General features: G+C 36.4%; 6 protein-coding genes across 8 annotated transcripts; 3 read left to right on the top strand and 3 right to left on the bottom strand.

Annotated features, from left to right (window-relative positions):
• Positions 1-1,083: 1,083 nt before the first annotated feature.
• Positions 1,084-1,646, bottom strand: LOC108479196 (uncharacterized). The gene has a single exon (XM_017781655.2). It carries the CDS (start codon positions 1,644-1,646, stop codon positions 1,140-1,142), a length of 507 nt encoding a protein of 168 aa, XP_017637144.1. The 3' UTR covers positions 1,084-1,139.
• Positions 1,647-1,771: 125 nt separating this feature from the next.
• Positions 1,772-5,184, top strand: LOC108479194 (uncharacterized). 3 transcript variants are annotated; one of them, XM_017781652.2, is made up of 7 exons: positions 1,772-2,232; positions 2,659-2,879; positions 3,125-3,325; positions 3,479-3,569; positions 3,767-4,040; positions 4,121-4,484; positions 4,832-5,184. In XM_017781652.2, the coding sequence occupies exons 1-6, from the start codon at positions 1,913-1,915 to the stop codon at positions 4,454-4,456; spliced, it is 1,443 nt and encodes a 480-aa protein (XP_017637141.1). In that variant the 5' UTR covers positions 1,772-1,912; the 3' UTR covers positions 4,457-4,484; positions 4,832-5,184. The 3 variants fall into 3 exon arrangements, with proteins under 3 accessions (XP_017637141.1, XP_052877453.1, XP_017637140.1); XM_053021493.1 differs by having other exon boundaries at positions 4,823-5,184; XM_017781651.2 differs by lacking the exon at positions 4,832-5,184 and having other exon boundaries at positions 1,846-2,232; positions 4,121-4,765.
• Positions 5,185-7,460: 2,276 nt separating this feature from the next.
• On the top strand, positions 7,461-9,785 carry LOC108479195 (cold-regulated 413 plasma membrane protein 2-like). The gene is made up of 4 exons (XM_017781653.2): positions 7,461-7,914; positions 8,866-8,973; positions 9,056-9,126; positions 9,247-9,785. The coding sequence occupies exons 1-4, from the start codon at positions 7,736-7,738 to the stop codon at positions 9,498-9,500; spliced, it is 612 nt and encodes a 203-aa protein (XP_017637142.1). The 5' UTR covers positions 7,461-7,735; the 3' UTR covers positions 9,501-9,785.
• A 582-nt stretch (positions 9,786-10,367) lies between these two features.
• On the top strand, positions 10,368-12,516 carry LOC108477622 (serine/threonine receptor-like kinase NFP). The gene has a single exon (XM_017780143.2). It carries the CDS (start codon positions 10,500-10,502, stop codon positions 12,363-12,365), a length of 1,866 nt encoding a protein of 621 aa, XP_017635632.1. The 5' UTR covers positions 10,368-10,499; the 3' UTR covers positions 12,366-12,516.
• A 154-nt stretch (positions 12,517-12,670) lies between these two features.
• Positions 12,671-15,091, bottom strand: LOC108478772 (lysM domain receptor-like kinase 4). Its single transcript, XM_017781233.2, has one exon. It carries the CDS (start codon positions 14,789-14,791, stop codon positions 12,899-12,901), a length of 1,893 nt encoding a protein of 630 aa, XP_017636722.1. The 5' UTR covers positions 14,792-15,091; the 3' UTR covers positions 12,671-12,898.
• A 792-nt stretch (positions 15,092-15,883) lies between these two features.
• LOC108478484 (lysM domain receptor-like kinase 4) lies at positions 15,884-18,107 on the bottom strand. The gene has a single exon (XM_017780945.2). It carries the CDS (start codon positions 18,041-18,043, stop codon positions 16,106-16,108), a length of 1,938 nt encoding a protein of 645 aa, XP_017636434.1. The 5' UTR covers positions 18,044-18,107; the 3' UTR covers positions 15,884-16,105.
• Between the last annotated feature and the right edge of the window lie 51 nt (positions 18,108-18,158).

Genomic DNA, 18,158 nt, shown 5'->3' with positions numbered 1-18,158 from the left:
TCGATTACAGAATTAAGGTTAATTCCTCATCTAATAAAGATATACCAACAACCAACCATATTTGTATTATTTACAATTAAATCCTTTTTTAAATCATAATATCCAAAATGTTTGTATCTCTGAATTTTTCTGATCGAATTAAAATCTAACTTCACATTCATTCACTAAGTACCTTGTATTTTTAATCTATAATCAAAATTTTTCAACAACTTTCACTTTATTCAATTTAGTCTTTAATATCATAAAATTAACTAACAAGCTTAAATTAAATTCTAACTTAATCTAGCACTTTCTACTACCTTTAGTCTTAATATATACCAAGCCTATAATTAATAAATTCATCATTATCAAGCTTCAAATTCTCTAAAATCCATTGATGACAGTTTCATCAAGTCATCCTAATTGAGCAATGTAAAAGTTGGGTCATATAAACCAAGCTCTCGTGATATAAAATCCATACAAAAAATTCACAAAAATATCATTCTTACCTTGTGAATTTTGGATCGGCAAAAGCCTGGAAATTTTTCAAAATTTTTCTTTCTTTCACTTTCGGTGGCCAGTGGACTTTGATGATATAATCATACTAAAACATTTTCATGAATTATAATTGGTTTAATATTTTCATAGTCCTTGATAAAATTGCACATTAAAACCTTTTAATTGTTTTCAATTAAATTTTACTAATTTTAGTTACTTTATAATTTAGTATACTATTTTTAATAGCTTAATCAATTTTATCACTTATATTATTATTATTATTATTATTATTATTATTTCTTACCGAACACATAATTATTTTCATTAAATTTCCAATCAACTCGATTTTAAAACCGAATTTTTGACACCAGCTAAAATCAAATTGTTACAAAATAATTATATTATTCTATTTTTATTAAGTTAAGCAATATTTTCTTTACCATGTTTTGGTTCAATTAGAAAATATTATTATTTTGTCATTTTCAACTCAATTAAAAAAAAAAAATCCTCTCATTACGTTTCAACTCTTAATCGATTGAACAAAAACAATAATTGGACGGAATTATAATTTAAATATATGGTTAGGAAAAAAAATAGGCACCAGTATTATTTAATTAAACTTAATTAAAATAAAAATAAATAACTACATTTCGTTAACAAAATCATGATTTTGGGGCCTCAGCCGCTAAAACTCCATTAACAATAGAAGTAGCCACCACAACACCGAGAAACTCGGCTCCCGCCACAGCACCAGCCTGAGCCAACGCGCCAAAACCAACGGCACTTTCAATCTCCTTTTCAGCTGTTTCTATCTTCTTCTCCGCCGTCTTCAACCCTTTCTCCACTGTAAAGATCCCTCTCTCCGCCGTCTCCAGCCCTTTCTCCGCCGTCTCCAATCCTTCTTTCACGATCTCCACCGCTTCTTCCTCCGCGCTCTTCAACTTCTTTCTAAAACCGAACAACGGAATATCCTCCGCATTCGATTCCCGCTCTCTAACTGTCAGTGCCGTCGTTGTAGTCAGAAAGAACAGAAGCTGCCTCCGGTTCGAGAGAGAAACTACCGGCGCAGGTTTACTAACATGCACCTTGACAGATCGTCCACGGTGGGAAGTGTGCTCACAGTGGACTGAGAGAGCGTGGAATATAGGTGGCGAAATTGTGGAAGCCATTTTTGCTATCCTTTGGAAATCAAAATGTGTGACACCCAATAAATTTAAAAGATTTTATTGTTTCTCTAAAATACGGAAATACCCTCCATCGCTTTCTTTTATGAAACGTCGCCGTTTATGTTCGGTCTTTCGTCTTACAACCCCTAATTTATGTAATTTTCCGCTAGAAATGTTTTTTCGAAGAAATCTTAATAGGGAAACGCCAAAACTTCTTTTCTATCGCCCTTTATTTTAAATTCTCTCTAAATTACTGAAGCAAAGAAGTGATGGCTGAAGAAGTTACTGCGGAGGCGGTAGCATCAGAAGCGTCGGTGACAATGACGGAGCAAACTCCAGGCCCGAGAATGGAGGAAACCCTAGAAACACAAGGTTCAGTCGAAGCCACTATTGAGTGTGCGGTTCAAGGAGGCAGCGAGTCGACGTGCAACAATAACAGTAATCCTGAAAGCTGTGTAGTTGCTCCGCATGTTGATCGAGGGAAGACGCTGGAGTTTGCCGATGAGTTGACAGAGAGAGGATCCCGGGCTTTCAAAGAAGATGATTTTGCCGAAGCCGCTGATTGCTTTAGTCGCGCCCTTGAAATCAGGTTAAACTTTCGCTTCTGTTCATTTCATCTCTTTTTGTTTTCATAAATATTTCCCAGTAAATTTGGATTGAGAAACTTAAACCTATAACCGTGAGGTGCAGAACAAAACCGTGAGACCCTCGTGTGACAACAGATAATACCTTGCAAGGAGGGACTATGCCTTGAATTTAGAGCTAGGGCTGGAATTTACGTTCTTTTTTTTCTTTGAAACTTTTTTAAGCTTTAGATATTTAACTTTTTTCACGGACGTGTACTATTATCTTTTAAGATGTGAGGTAATTATGTTTGATTAACGTCTTTTGATGAAGAAATGCAATTGGAAAATGCAACAACCTAAGGGAGGTTTATAGAATTTCAATTAGTAGCTCAATTTACATTTTATGTTTCAAGATTTTTTCTTTCAAAATTATGTTTATTTTGCTCTAGGGTTGCTCATCATGGTGAACTTGCAACTGAATGTATCAAGGCTTACTATCTCTATGGGCGTGCACTGCTGTACAAGGCTCAAGAGGAGGCTGATCCTTTGGGTTCTGTACCAAAGGAGGGTGAGGCTCAGCAAGATGCGAAGAAAGAAGGGTCGTTTAAAAGTGCTTTAACTCGTGAAACTTCAGTTGCTTCCGTATCAAGCACTTCTGAACAAGATGGCAGTATGCATTCCAAAAAGGATATTTGTATTCTAGTTGAATTGAGCAAGGATACTTGAGTGTAGCTGAATATTTGCCAATGTCTTGATATTTTTGCTATTGCTTACATAAAAGCATCAGTTTATCTGTCAAAATTTCATTCAAGAGTGTTGTCAATTGTAGATCGTAGCTGCTTTATGATCAATATTTGTTGCAAATGTTGCCCATAAGCTGATATGTCAACTGTTTTTTATTTCGTTGTGTTTCAGGTGGAAAAGGTGGGGAGGAAGAAGATGATGATAGCGACAACGATGATGCGGCTGAAGCTGAGGACACAGATGAGTCTGACTTGGATTTGGCATGGAAAATGCTAGATGTTGCCCGGGCAATTTCTGAAAAACAACAGTTGGGCGATACCATGGAGATAGTGGATATTTTATCTGCTTTGGCTGAAGTTGCCTTGGAAAGAGGTCAGTACTTAAATGACTCATTACTGTTTGTTGTGTATGCTTGTTGGGGATAGGTGGGGGGGAGGAACCCTCTACCGATTTGATAATAGCTTTTTCTTTAAGCATTTTATTTCATCTAAAACATCGGTTTTGGTTTCTGATATGCTTCTTTAGAGGACATTGAATCTTCACTTGGTGACTACCAGAAAGCTCTATCCATTTTGCTACGGCTGGTTGAACCAGATCACCGTCAAATAGCTGAACTGTATCCTTGATAGGGTTGAAATATCTATATTATTGGGATTATTACTCTTTATGTAGCACTCGATACTAGGTTGAAATAAATAGTGTTGTATCTTGGTTAATGAATGCATACTAGTCAAAAAATAAACGTGGATCCTCCTAATTCCACCCTTCAATTTCGTTCAGATTCTATATATGCTACTTAACCCTTTAATTTAGAAATTTTCGAATATGTATGTGTTTGGAAATTGGCTCAAAGCCCCAAGAAGCAGTTCCATACTGTCAGAAAGCCATATCAGTTTGCAAGTCTCGGCTGGAGAGACTCAGAAATGAAGTAAACAATTCTTTAGAATCAGCATCATCTGTCGCTGCTTCTGAATTGGATAATGGTGTACAACAGTCCTCAAATGGCTATCAGACTGTTTCATCTGTCAAAGATAAAGAAGCAGAAATCAACACACTTGCTGGTCTTGCTGAAGACCTGGAAAAGAAGGCAAGTGCAATTTTGATCACTTCTATGAATTAAAACCTTAGCGTATAACTTTAAGATTCCTTCTATTTCTGTGTTTGCAGCTTGAAGATCTACAACAGCTGGTCTCCAATCCAAAGTCAATTGTTGCAGAGATCCTGGGAATGGCATCTGCCAGGGCAAGGGGTGGTGAGAAGAGTCCATCACCTTCTGTGCTTAGCTCTTCACAGATGGCTACTGCTAACAGTGATGGTCATTTTGATTCTCCAACTGTTTCAACTGCTAATACAAGTGGGGTTCCGGGGGTCACACATCTCGGCATTGTAGGAAGAGGAGTAAAGCGTGTTTTGACAAGTACATCAATGGTAGAATCAAACCCAATAAAGAAACCTGCAATTGAACCTTCATCTGACAAAGGAGATAGCAGCAGTGCGTCTTGATGTTTCGGATCTTAGATTCCAGGAATTGGTAATCACCGGAGTATGCTATTGAATCATAGCTCGCTAATGCTTGATGTTAACAGATTCTTTCGTAGCCGCTAAACTTATGCTTATTATAACTGCTATCTGTATTCTTAATTGACATGCATCTGAAGAACAAAATCTATCTCTAAGAGCATTTGGCTTGACATTTTGCCTCCTCTTGGCAAATTCATTATCTACTAATGTATCCAATATGTAATCACAGTATCAATAGTAGATCTTGTGAAAATTATTGATGCAATTGCGATGAACTAAATTCCATATAAATTGTTTGGCTGTGAATTTAAAATTGTAAAATTTATAGTGATTATTTAATCTTTCGAGGTGTTGTAGAATAATAATTGAGAGAAGAGACACCAGATACAGAAGAACAAAATGTTGAGTGCAGAAAAATGTACAAGCATGCAGGAAGCAGAAAACTGCAGCAAGCAGCGAAATAATTGAAGCATGCAGAGTCTTGAAATGCGGGTAAATAATCGAGGTAGGTAAGTATGGGCATATTATTATTTCTGAATACTAGTTTTAAATGTTTTGCGATTTTAGTCCTTTATATTTTGTGTATATAAATGCAAACCTACTGTTCTCTCATTTTTTTTTCCCGAACATATTTTTCTTCTCTCACTTTCTTCCCAAGCACAACATATTTGTAACATAATTTCTACAAATCCATCCCTTAACTTCCAACATATTCAAGTAAGTTAATTTTTTAATTCTTTTTAGTTGTAAAATGTGAAATTTAGAGATTAATTGAATGTTTATTGTTATATTTGATATTTTTGTTATTTTAGATGTTAGTATTTGTTATATTTTAGTATATTGTTTGTTTAAAGATTAATTATTATCATTGTTAAATTTGTTTAAAATTTAAGTTTACTATTTGGGAAAATATTGGTATATTGATATATTATAGTTTATTATTAGTTAATATTATATTGTTTGATTGAAAGTTAATATATTGGTATATATTATTAAGTGTTTGTATAATATTTGGTTTTTTTTTTTTTGTTTAAGTGTTAAGATATTTTTATATTTTGTATTTTTGAATGTTTTAATGGTTTTGTCAGGAAATATAAAGAGATTTTTAAAGTGAGAAATTTTTTTAAATGTTAGTTATTTTTTAAGATTATTATTAGTTTGAATATTAGTTTATTTATATATTGATATATATATTATTAAGTGTTTGAAAAATATATAATTTATTACTAATTGTTTAAATATTATTATATTTTTATTTTTATGTATTCTTTTATTTGTTTTAAGTTTATAGTAAGGTTTATTTTATTAAGTATTTGAAAATTATTTGTATTTTAATTACAAATTTGGTTATAGATTTATGTTTATAGAATTATAGATTAATTTATATTTTTATATATTATTTTTTTATATAAAACTTAAAATTACCCATATTTCCTAAAATATATAGTTTATTGTCAGTTTATTGTCAGTTTAAATGTTAATTTCTAATCCGAGATAAATTATAGATATTGCGACAATGGTTGGAAGTTAGTTCAGATTTGATGGTTTGGTAAAAATCTTGTGATTAAAAATTTCTTAGTATGCTAAAAATTGATTTTTTTTTTAAATTTTATATCAAGAATTTTTCTTTATTACATTCAAATAATCGGAAAGGGTAATTAATATATCTATTTTATTAGAGATAAATGCACAAAGGCGTAATATTTGACATCAAAATTTGGTTATCAAAGACCTGCATCCAGCCATTGATTCATATTTTATTGATGTTGGGTTTTACAATACGACTTACGTGCGGCATTGAAAAATGAATTGAAAAATGAATTATTACATTGGTTAAAATGTTGGTTGAATATTTGAGACGTAAGATGCACAGATTTCACTTTTTGTACAAAAAATACATGATAACGTTAGAGGATGTAACGTTACAACTTGACCTCCCAATTGACAGTCAGCTTATGATTGAAAATTATGTTGTCAAGCACAACATTTATTAGATTTGTCTAATGTTTTTGGGCATGGTTCTAGAGAGCAAATACACGAAAGGTCTCCATTTGAAGTTGACATGGTTGGAACAAATTTTTACAGTAAATAACAATTTAGGTTCAATTCAAATAATACTAGCTAGAAGAGCAAATGTTTTGCACTTGATAGAAGGAATGTTGATGTTTGATAAATTCAATAATTTAGTTCACGTGGCATATCTCCTATTGATAATTGATCTGGACGAGTGTTGCATTCTTATATTGAGAGATGCGTCGAGGTGCCTGAAATAGGTAGATGAGATGGGTTGTATGACAATGTTGTAGTCTTGAGCTTGGAATAGATTACTATTTGGTACCATTTTTTTTACTATTTAATTGTATAAACCGTTGTAGTTATTTTCTAATTATATAGCTAATATATTTATTTGATATATAGATGGAGGCATGAGATACATGAGATTGAAATTTGATGTTCAAGCAACACCGTAAACAATGTAGGAATCCATTTCTTATATTGCGCGCGAGTCACATTGTAAAACCTGACATCAATAAGATATGACTAGATGCAGTTCCTCGATACCCAAATTCCGATGTTGAATGTTCCGCCTTTGTGCATTTGCCTCTAATATAGATATATTTGTTATTTTCGTTTATTTGAATATAATAAAAAAATCCTTAATATAAAATTAAAAAAAATCAATTTTTGGCATGCAATTACAGAATTTTACCGATTCATCAATGTGTAATGAAATATCTCTACCATCAAATCTAAACCCTCATTTTGCACCATACTCCCAGCTGTTAAATTATGTCCTTCAATTCTCTATTTCTTTGTCGTCATCCCCATCAATTCTTGATCTTCAAGTTCACAACGCGAAGATTGAAGAGTGAAGACTGGCCCGCATATTGGCTTGTCAATGTTCAACAAATATCCAATCAACAAACGCCACGTGCAAGCTCGTCCCTCATATCCAACATAGTCAAAGACTCGAATCCGATAATACAGTTATGGATCCGAAACCTTGGATCCTCTTTCACATCCCTCTTTAACACTTGAGATTAATCTGAAACGTAAAAAAATTGCATCCCTTTCTAAGCAACCAAATTCAGATAAGATTGAGCAAAGCAATTAATAAACATAAGTAGACAGTCTGTCCCTTATTATTACAATATCTTGAAATAGATCATAACCTTTTCTTCTTCTTTTATTTTCCCATTCTTTTCCAATAACTCTCATTTGTTTAGGTTAGATCTGCGAGAGAAAAAAAGAGAGCGAGAAATGGGGAGAATGCGACAGTATTTGGCAATGAAAACGGATCCTGTTGCTCAAGAATTGATCAGTTCCGATATCAAAGAACTCAAGCTGGCTGCGATTAAATTGATGGATGATGCAACTAAACTTGGAGGTCTTGGTTTTGGAACTTCTTTTCTTAAATGGGTCGCCTCATTTTCTGCTATGTAAGTTCTCTTCTTTCACCTTCATATAACACTGTGTTTTGTTTTTTCTTTGTTGGGTTGTTAAATTTCCCAAGATTTTATGATGGTTTGGATTAGTTGGGTTTGTATGTATGTGTTTATTTGTCTGTATATCTGGTTCTTCACCACGGGTGGAAATGGAGTCCTATGTGGAAAGCCCTATGTTCGATTTTCGTGCTTTTTTTCTCATTTTCTAAAGAGAATTAGTCAAACAAGAAAGTGTCCCCCTGAATATGTTTGGAGGAACTCTAGAACATAGGGAACTTAATCGGCAATTTCCTTCATACTATGTATCAGTCTGAGTGAACAAGCACCAAGGGCTACTGGCTTCTGCCTATGCTAGCAACCAGAAAAGCTTTTAAATGCTAGTATGAAGATTCAATCAGCAGATGCATTGTGGGAATGCCAAAATGTTTACAGATGATTTGACAACTTTGTTTTCAATGCAGAACGTGGGAATTGTAGTTCAGACTGTGCTATTTTTCCGAGCCATTCGCCTATGCATTGCTCAAATTCACACAATTGTGACTATCCTAGTCTTCTCCTATGAGTTCCATAAATGACTCTGATTCATTCTAGCTTTTTTGTCCATTTTTTCCATGGGAATTGAACTTCATGAGCTCCCTTAAAGTAGCCTATATCCAGTACTAGGGCTAGCTGCCCTTAAGTAGAAAGACCTGGCCTACAGATTCAATGGTGAATTTTATATGATTTAATAAGTACTTGTTAAGCAAAAAAAAATCATAATTGACATTGTTTAATGGGTGGCAATCACGCATGAGGCCAAGGACATAAAGAATCTTCTCTTCTTAATTTGATAGTAATCTGGTAATTACTCGTTCAAAATGATTACATACATATGCATGCAGTACAGTATCAGACATCAAGGATGGTAAATTCACAATAAATACTTAATCTACATGGTCCCTGCAGTTATTTGTTAATCCTGGACCGAACAAACTGGAGAACAAACATGTTGACCTCACTTTTGGTACCTTACATCTTCTTTAGTCTTCCTTCAGGATTGTTCAGCTTTCTAAGGTAACAATTTTTACCATTTCTTTCCTCAACTTTTGTTTTGCTTTAGTATTATTTCCTGAAATATCTTTTGAAATACATTCAGGGGGGATGTTGGAAAATGGATTGCCTTCATTGCTGTCGTTCTAAAACTGTTCTTCCCCAGACACTTTCCAGGTATAATCGTAACTGCAGTTCTGGTATCTGTAGGCTAAATGTTTCCAAATTCGAACTCGAACGCTTGTCTGTGTTACTTAGTTCCCTTTTCTGATACTGTAAAAATTGGGTGAGTTGCAGACTGGCTGGAGATGCCAGGATCTTTGATTCTTTTACTGGTGGTGGCTCCAAATTTCTTTGCAGTCACCTTGAAGGACAGCTTGGTTGGTGTTTTCATATGCCTCCTCATTGGATGTTACCTATTACAGGAACACATCCGAGCATCGGGCGGATTCCGGAATTCCTTCACTCAGAGTAATGGAATATCAAACACCATCGGCATTATCCTTCTGTTAGTCTACCCTGTCTGGGCACTTGTGCTCCACTTCGTCTAGTTGGTGCACAAACGCACTCAATGCAGTGTGGTGCTGAATTGTTGCAGGCAAAAACTTAAATAAAAAACTTTTGGTGTTTTTATTGTATTTCATATGTTGAAGCCTTCACCAAGAGCCTGAATTGTGATTCATAGTTAGTGTTTAGTGAGCCAGTGAATGTACGAACGAATAAAATGCCCATAAATTTATTTGTTTAGTATTTTTTCCAAATGGCAGAGAAGTTCAATGTTTAGGGTGGCATCCAAATTCGAAATCGTTGTTTGTTAATAAATATGTATTTCATAATTCTTAATGTTATGATGTCGATAATTAAACACTTTGCTGTAATCCAATGTGAATCACCCAGATTATTTATCTTTCTGGTGTATATATATTGGTTTCTTAGAACATTGTTCAAAGCTTCCTACAATCTTGAGTTGAATGCTTGTAATCTAAGATACGAAGTCAAAAGATATAGAGATTAATTAAAAAACCAGCAAATGATGTCTCTAGAGAAATATATTTTGATAAAAACCAACCAGATATTCAATGTCCGGCGATGATATGATTATTTTAGCATAATATTTGCCCAAATTAAACCTATAGCGTAAGTGAATGCTGATGTATGAGTTTAGATTTTATATGAGACTACAACTGCGTGCCGTCCTGGTTTGGGTTGTTGCATTAAACTAATCCGATGCTAATCAAAGATTCCTAATAGAAATTGAAGTATAATCCAGAAACTGGTCAGGTTAATGGAAGTTTTGTCATCTTTTCAATTTTCTCCTGTGTTGGGGACAGGAGATGAAAACGAAGTAATCATTTAAGTTCAAAGCTAAAGACAATGCCCGCTTAGATTTTTATTCCCAAATAAACTTACATATTCACTACTAGCAACGATTTTTAGCTTTTCCATTAACTTTTAAGTGACACGTTTAAATTTATTGCATATCCAGACAAGGGTATAGGGAGCATTATAGCATCTTAAGGCCCTTTTTCATCTATCGAAACGTAAAAGCTATGGCAATTTCGTTCCTTTCTCATCAATGGCAATCCTTACATCAATGGCAATCCTTACAAGTTGTGTTTTTCGTACTTAACTATGTTTTTGCTTCCTATATCAGAGCTCAACCATCATCCAGCAATGGTGCTGACTTTTGGTGCTGGCGATCATCGGACCCATGCCCGGCATACACAGCATATTTTGCTCAAGAACCGGACTATTTGGACCTGCAAAACATCGCCAAACTGTTCGGAACTAGCCCTCAAGAGATTGCAAGAGCTAGCAACTTGGTTTCTGAAGATACTCGGTTATTCCCAGGCCAGCTGTTGCTGGTCCCTATAATTTGTGGCTGCACCAGGAACCATTATTTTGCTAATATTACGTATGATATCAAGTTTGGTGACACTTATTACATAGTTTCAACCACTGTTTTTGAGCATCTCACCAATTTTACTGCAGTGGGAGACATGAATCCTTCTCTAGATCCAAAAAGTTTGCAGGTTGGTGACAAAGTTGTGTTTCCTTTGTTCTGCAAGTGCCCTTCAAAAGCTGAATTGAAGAATGGAACTGAATATTTCATTAGCTATGTCTGGCAACCAAATGACGATATTTGGAGTGTAAGTGCCAAGTTCAATGCATCAGCACCAGCCATCATTGATGAAAATGAGTTAAATGATTACCAGGATATTAGCTTGGCTGTGATTCCCCCATTGATGATCCCTGTGTCGAACTTGCCAGTGCTTTCGCAAACTCAGTTCTCTGGAGGAAGCAAATCTAAACACCGGGAGGTCCTTATAGTTGTTTTAAGCATAGTAGGCTGTTTGCTTGTTTTAGCAGGTGTAGTAATACATGAGAGAAAGAAGGTCTTTAGGCACAATGGTTGGTCTCTGGAGACGGTCGGTTTGATTCCGGTGAAGGATCTTACTAAAAGCGAAAGTTTCCAGCCAAAGATTATACAAGATAAGCTGCTTCCTGGAGTTTCAGGCTACTTAGGCAAGCCAATCATGTATGAGGCTCATGTGATTATGGGGGCAACCATGAACCTCAATGAACATTGCAGAATTGGAGGAACAGTCTATAGGGCCACTATTGATGGCAAACTGTTAGCCATAAAGAAAACAAAGGATGATATTACAAAGGAATTGAAGATTTTGCAGAAAGTGAATCATGCAAATCTGGTGAAGTTAATGGGTGTCTCAGCTGATTCAGATGGAAATTGCTACTTGGTTTATGAATATGCCGAAAATGGATCCCTCGATAAGTGGTTGCATCCGAAAAGTTTGTGTTCTTCGAGCCGTGCTGCAGTTCTCACCTGGAGCCAGAGGTTACAAGTAGCACTGGATGTTGCCAATGGCCTGCAATACATGCATGAGCACACTCAACCGAACATCGTCCACCGAGATATCAGGACAAGTAATATACTTCTTGATTCCATGTTTAAGGCCAAGATTTCTAATTTCTCTGTGACTGAAACAATTGCAAACGCTATAATGCCAAAAGTGGATGTTTTTGCCTTCGGGGTTGTGCTTTTAGAGCTGCTTTCAGGAAAGAAAGCAATGACAACAAAAGAAAATGGTGAGATTTTCATGTTGTGGAAGCAGATAAGGCAAGTTTTGGAAATCGAAGAGAAAAGGGAAAAAAGGCTGAGAAAATGGATGGACCCGAATTTGGAGAGCTTTTATCCCCTTGATAGTGCTCTAAGCTTGGCAGTACTTGCAATGGCCTGCACTCAAGAGAATCCTCTGGCTAGGCCAAGCATGGCTGAAATCGTCTTTAGCCTTTCAGTTCTTATTCAGTCATCTTTCGAGATATCGGAAGGCTCTTGGGGTTCGGGGATAGAAACAGAACTCAACCAGATGATTGTTGCAGTCGTTGCTCGTTAGGTGTTGCAGAAAATCTGTAGGTTCCCGTTTATGTAGTAACCAATGTATAGTTCTACTTTGTAATATACAGTTTGAGCTTGGTCTTCAGTTTTGAAGATGTTTTGGACTAAGTTTTATTAAAGTGAATATGAATCCTGCAATTAGACCAAGACTTGACAAGCCGTATATTTATGTCGTATTTGTATTATTTTTCATATCATTTTGTGTTTTAGTTATCAGTATCATTTTCACATGTCTTTTGCACTTCCGATTGTTTAAGACCTTCATTTCTAGCATAACTGCTTAAACTTGAAAACACTAAACAGTTTCATATGGAAAAACACAAAATATTCAATTATGGAAAGTGGAAAAACAAAGAACTGCAACTGCAGCCATTGAAGATATGGATTAACTCAAGAGGAGCCTATGGAAACATGCAAACATTTGATGAATAAATAAAAGCTAAAAAGCTCAGTAAACCAACTCGATGTTCGCTTTCAGTCACAGTGTCATCAATAGCCCCCAGTAGATGCTTGTGACCATGACATGTTGCTTCACGAATCCAACGCCGATGAAGCAGTCTGAATTCTGGACAACGACTTCACGATCTCATCCATAGCAGGTCGAGCTGTTGGATTCTGCTTCAAGCAACTATTTATCAATTGGACAACAACTAGAACAAGTTCTGAAGGATAATTCTCTAGCATAGAGGGCTCAATCAAGTCCTTCAAACCCTCCCTTCCATTGTCAACCACATTGCTTAATATGTCTGATAAGTTCGTATGTTCATCGCTATAGAATGCGGTCGCCTCTTTTCCTGTTATTACTTCGAGCAAGAGAACCCCGAATGCATAAACATCAAGCTTTGTGGAGACCAGACCATTTTCCAAATACTCAGGAGCCATATAGCCTTTTGTTCCAACAATGTGCTTTGTCAATGCAAATTCTCCCTCTCCTCCTCCGGTCGACCTCGCCAGAGCAAAGTTGGTAATCTTAGCCCTGAAATCACCATCAAGAAGAACATTACTGGATTTTAAGTCCTTGTGGACATGAGGAGGATTGGTGAAGCTATGCAGGTAGTTAAGTCCTGTTGCTACATCTAATGCAATCTGAATTTGGTCTTTCCAGCTAAAGTATTTCCCATTATCGTCTCTGTTAAAGATCCAGTCGCTCAATGCACCGTTGGCAGCGTACTCGTAAACCAAGTACCAGTTCCCCTGGCTGATACAAACTCCGGAAAGGCGAATAAGATTCGAATGGTAGACCTTGTTTAACAGTTGTATCTCCTTCGAGACATCTCCATGAACTTTCTTGATGGCTGCAAAATCACCATTGATCACACCACGGTAAACCGATCCTTTAATATGATTGCTGGTGCTGAAGTCGTCTGTTGCAACCTGTAATTCTTCGAATTTGTAGATTTTGAGATTGATCGATTGAGCTATACCTGACATGCTATCAATGAAGTCCTGAGATCCATCCTCCAAGATTTTCTCCAATGGTTTTTCATAAGCCTCGAAGCTTTCCGAGCTAATGATCGGATCTGTTTTCTTCTTTGTTTTACGGAAGAACATACAGAAAATCATCATGCAAACAACCGATATGAGACCAACTCCCCCAAGAACACCAACGAGTATATAAATCCATGTTCTGTTTGAGCTTCCACCCGGGGGAGAATTTGGTGGTGGTGGTGAAGCCCGCGGCGGAGGCGGAGAAGGTGCTGTGACTCTTGACGGTTGATCCCGGAGGGGAACCAAAAGTGAAGTGAAGAAAAAAATGGTGGAACGGAGATCAGGAAGCTGATTAGCTTCAAGGGTCCTCTCAGGATCCGCCCCAAACAATTCACTAATACCTTGAATACTATCACCTTCAGCAATCGGATAACTCAACAAATAGTTAATTCCAACATCTGTTTGATTCTTTGTAGGACAAGCACATCTAAGAGGAACTGTAATCCTCATTCCAGGGGTCAAATTTCGAGTTGAAATCCCAGGCTGCTGATTTTGTATAGCTTGACAAGTTGAAAGCGCTTGAAAAGTGTTATTTGCAATCAAAAAGTACCCGTCTCCACCCACAACCGTGTAGCTTGTGTTCTTCTGATAATGGTCACCAGAACATGAACAGTTGACTGGAACTATAACCATCTGGTTTGTTCGGAATGTTGCTGTCTCAGAAACTTCATTTATGACGGCGACTTGAGATGGATCAGAAGACAAGAGATTGGAGATTGATGTAACGTTGTTAAACAAGGGTTGGGATCTGAAAATCAGGTAACTTTGGCAACTCCTGTTTACGCCATTACAGGTGTATCCAAGAACAGAATCCGAAGTGTCTGGATTTTCACAATCTGTTGTCTTTCGTCCGACGTAAGGCTGCTGAGCTTGAATCAAGAAACTACGGCAAAATAAACAGAGGGTTAAAAGAGAAATGAGAGACAAAGAATCCATGGCCGAATATTAGATTACAGAGAATATGTTTTCTCGATAGGTGAATATATAATAAGTTGGTTTTTGGTAAACCATGTGGAACTGAAGAATAGTCTAACAAGCCTGCATCATGTTGAATTTGTAATGGAGAATTACACAGGGAGATTGGTGGGCGACTGAAACATTAATCAATTCTTAACTTTTTTACTTTTTGATAATAATCAATCAATCAATGCTAAACGATTACAGAATAGGAAAAATAATTATAATATGTGATAGAGAAAGGAAATATAAAGTACGCGAAATGACAGGTGTTTTGTGTAGGTTGGCTTACCATTTCCAAGCTTGAAACTTGAAAGAAGTCTTCAGATACGTAACATCGAAGTGAAGATTATAATATTGAATTACAAAGTTGACTTTGGGTTTGATTGGTTTTATAATTACAAAATGATTAATTCAGAAATCCATCCAAGGGTTGACCGCATCTCTCTGTTTCTTCCCCTTCTGTCGCAATTTGCAGACGATATGAAGATGAAAACATTACCGCTGTGGCTGCTGGCTTGTTGGTCAAATGAGACTGTCAAAGCCGCCAGTAAAGTTAACTTGTCTTTACATGCTATCAGGAATGGAAGAGGCCTTTGCCTCGAAAATTTTTACTATCTTCAAAAATTTTAATCAGAACTTCTAAGTTTTAATTAGTTTAATTTTCTCAAAATTTTAAAATTTTAATCAGAACTTCTAAGTTTTACTAATAATTGAATTACCTTTTCAGTTTTGTAAAATATGGATATTAAATTATTGCAAATTAAAATAAAAAACTAAAATCTCAATTTTTTAATTCATAATTAGTAGTTCAAATTAGATATTACAAAAATGTAATTATTCAACTGTCATTGTCGGGGACCTTTGACTTAGCCAATGACCCAAGTTTCTCCGAGCTCTATTATGTTAAAGGAAGAAAACAAATTGTTTAGCCAATTGAGATTTGAGTTTTAGTTCGATTAATATGATCATTATTATTAATGTAAGAGAATATGGGTTTAAGAGCGCTGAAGTGTATTATCCTTTTATTTTTTAGTTAGAAGGGGTTATGGATAAATTTAGATATTATATAAAAAAGAACACATAAAAAAATTTATTTAGGAGCAAATACAAAAAGCGGAAACTGATGGTTAACATGGAGATTGAGTGTACGAGGATATAGAAAGTCGTATGATTAAGAGGTCCAACAGAGTTTTGGTAATATGCATGAAAAAACTTGCAAACATTTGATGAATAAATAAAAGCTAGAAAACTCACTAAAACTAACATGATATTCCATTTCAGTCAGTGTCATCAAGAGCTCCGAGTAGATGTTTGAGACCATGACATGTTGCTTGACAAATCCCATGTCGATGAACTAGTCAGAATTCTGGACAACGACTGCACGATTTCATCCATAGCAGGCCTAGCTGTTGGATTCTGCTTCAAGCAACTATTTATCAATTGGACAACAACCACGGCAAGTTCTGCAGGATAGTTCTCTAGCATAGAGGGTTCAATCAAGTGCTTCAAACCCTCCTTTCCATTCTCAACAACATTGCTCAATCTGTCTGATAAGTTCTTATGTTCATCGCTATAAAATGCGGTCGCCTCTTTTCCCGTTATTACTTCGACCAAGAGAACCCCAAATCCATAAACATCAAGCTTTGTGGTGATTAAACCATTTTCCAAATACTCGGGAGCCATATAACCCTTTGTTCCAACAATGTGCCTTGTCAATGCAAATTCGCCTTCTCGCCCTTTGGTTGATCTCGCCATAGCAAAGTTGGTAATCTTAGCCCTGAAATCACCATCAAGAAGAACATTGCTGGTTTTTAGGTCCTTGTGGACATGAGGAGGATGGGTGAAGCTATGCAGGTAGTTAAGTCCTGTTGCTACATCTAATGCAATCCGAATTCGGTCTTTCCAGCTTAAGTATTTCCCACTGTCGTCTCTGTTAAAGATCCAGTCGCTCAATGTGCCGTTGGCAGCATACTCATAAACCAAGTACCAGTTCCCGTCATTGATACAAACCCCGGAAAGGCGAATAAGATTCGAATGGTAGACTTTGTTTAACAGTTGTATCTCCTTTGAGACATCTCCATGAACTTTCTTGATGGCTGCAAAATCACCATTGATTACACCGCGGTAAACCGATCCTTTGATATGATTGCTGGTGCTGAAGTTATCTGTCGCAACCTGCAATTCTTTGAATTTGTATACTTTGAGATTGATTGATTGAGCTATACTTGACATACTATCCAAGAAGGCCTGAGATCCATCCTCCAAGCTTTTCTCCAATGGTTTTTCACAAGCCTCAAAGCTTTCCGAGCTAATGATCGGGTCGGTTTTCTTCTTTGTTTTGCGGAAGAACATACAGAAAATCACCATGCAAACAACCAATATGAGACCAACTCCCCCAAGAACACCAGCAAGTATATAAATCCATGTTCTGTCTGAGCTTCCACTCGGGGGGGAATTTGGTGGTGATGGTGACGGTGGTGGCGGTGGAGGTGTAGAAGGCACTGTGATTCTAGACGGAGGATCCTGGAGAGGAACCAAAAGTGAAGTCTCGAAAAAAATGGTGGAACTGGGATCAGGAAGCTGATTAGCTTCAAGAGTCCTCTCAGGATCCGCCCCAAACAATGCACTAATACTTGAAACAGTCTCACCTTCATCAACTGGATAACTCAACAAATAATTAATTCCAACATCTGTTTGATTCCTTGTGGGACAAGCACATCTAACAGGAACTGTAATTCTCATTCCAGGGGTCAAACTTTCAGATGGAATCACAGGCTGTTGGTTTTGTATAGCTTGACAAGTTGAAAGAGCTTGGAAAGTGCTATTTGCAATTAAAAAATACCCATCTCCACTCTGAATTATGTAACTTGTGTTCCTCTGATAACGGTCACCAGAACATGAACAGTTGACTGGAACTATAACCATCTGGTTTGTTTGGAATGTTGCTGTCTCAGAAACTTCATTTATGGCGGCGATTTGAGATGGATCAGAAGATAAGAGATTCGAGATTGATGTAACGTTGTTAAACAAGGGTTGGGATCTGAAAACCAGGTAACTTTGGCAACTCCTGTTTACGCCATTACAGGTGTACCCAAGAACAGAATCTGAAGTGTCTGGATTTCGACAATCTGTTGTCTTTTTTCCGACATAAGGTTGCTGAGCTTGAATCAAGGAACAGCAGCAAAATAAGCAGAGGGTTAAAAGAGAGACGAGAGACAAAGAATCCATGGCCGAATATTAGATTGTGGAGAATTGTTCGGAGATGGGTGAATATATTGGTTTTTTGGAAAACAACGTGAAACTGAAGAGTAGTCAACATATTGGATTTTGTAATAAAGCAGTT

The sequence above is a fragment of the Gossypium arboreum genome, chromosome 11, assembly GCF_025698485.1.
Source record: "Gossypium arboreum isolate Shixiya-1 chromosome 11, ASM2569848v2, whole genome shotgun sequence".
In the NCBI taxonomy this organism is placed as follows: Eukaryota; Viridiplantae; Streptophyta; class Magnoliopsida; order Malvales; family Malvaceae; genus Gossypium; species Gossypium arboreum.
Note: the sequence above shows the minus strand (reverse complement) of the source record. Positions and strands in the feature narration are given on the sequence as shown.

Coding starts and splice junctions, on each gene's coding strand:
- LOC108479196 (XM_017781655.2), bottom strand. CDS start 1,646: ATGGCTTCCACAATTTCGCCACCTATATTCCACGCTCTCTCAGTCCAC.
- LOC108479194 (XM_017781652.2), top strand. CDS start 1,913: ATGGCTGAAGAAGTTACTGCGGAGGCGGTAGCATCAGAAGCGTCGGTG. Junction 3,570..3,766: donor CACCGTCAAATAGCTGAACT/GTATCCTTGATA, acceptor CCTTTAATTTAG/AAATTTTCGAATATGTATGT. Junction 4,041..4,120: donor CTGAAGACCTGGAAAAGAAG/GCAAGTGCAATT, acceptor CTGTGTTTGCAG/CTTGAAGATCTACAACAGCT.
- LOC108479195 (XM_017781653.2), top strand. CDS start 7,736: ATGGGGAGAATGCGACAGTATTTGGCAATGAAAACGGATCCTGTTGCT. Junction 7,915..8,865: donor GTCGCCTCATTTTCTGCTAT/GTAAGTTCTCTT, acceptor TGGTCCCTGCAG/TTATTTGTTAATCCTGGACC. Junction 8,974..9,055: donor GGATTGTTCAGCTTTCTAAG/GTAACAATTTTT, acceptor AAATACATTCAG/GGGGGATGTTGGAAAATGGA.
- LOC108477622 (XM_017780143.2), top strand. CDS start 10,500: ATGGCAATTTCGTTCCTTTCTCATCAATGGCAATCCTTACATCAATGG.
- LOC108478772 (XM_017781233.2), bottom strand. CDS start 14,791: ATGGATTCTTTGTCTCTCATTTCTCTTTTAACCCTCTGTTTATTTTGC.
- LOC108478484 (XM_017780945.2), bottom strand. CDS start 18,043: ATGGATTCTTTGTCTCTCGTCTCTCTTTTAACCCTCTGCTTATTTTGC.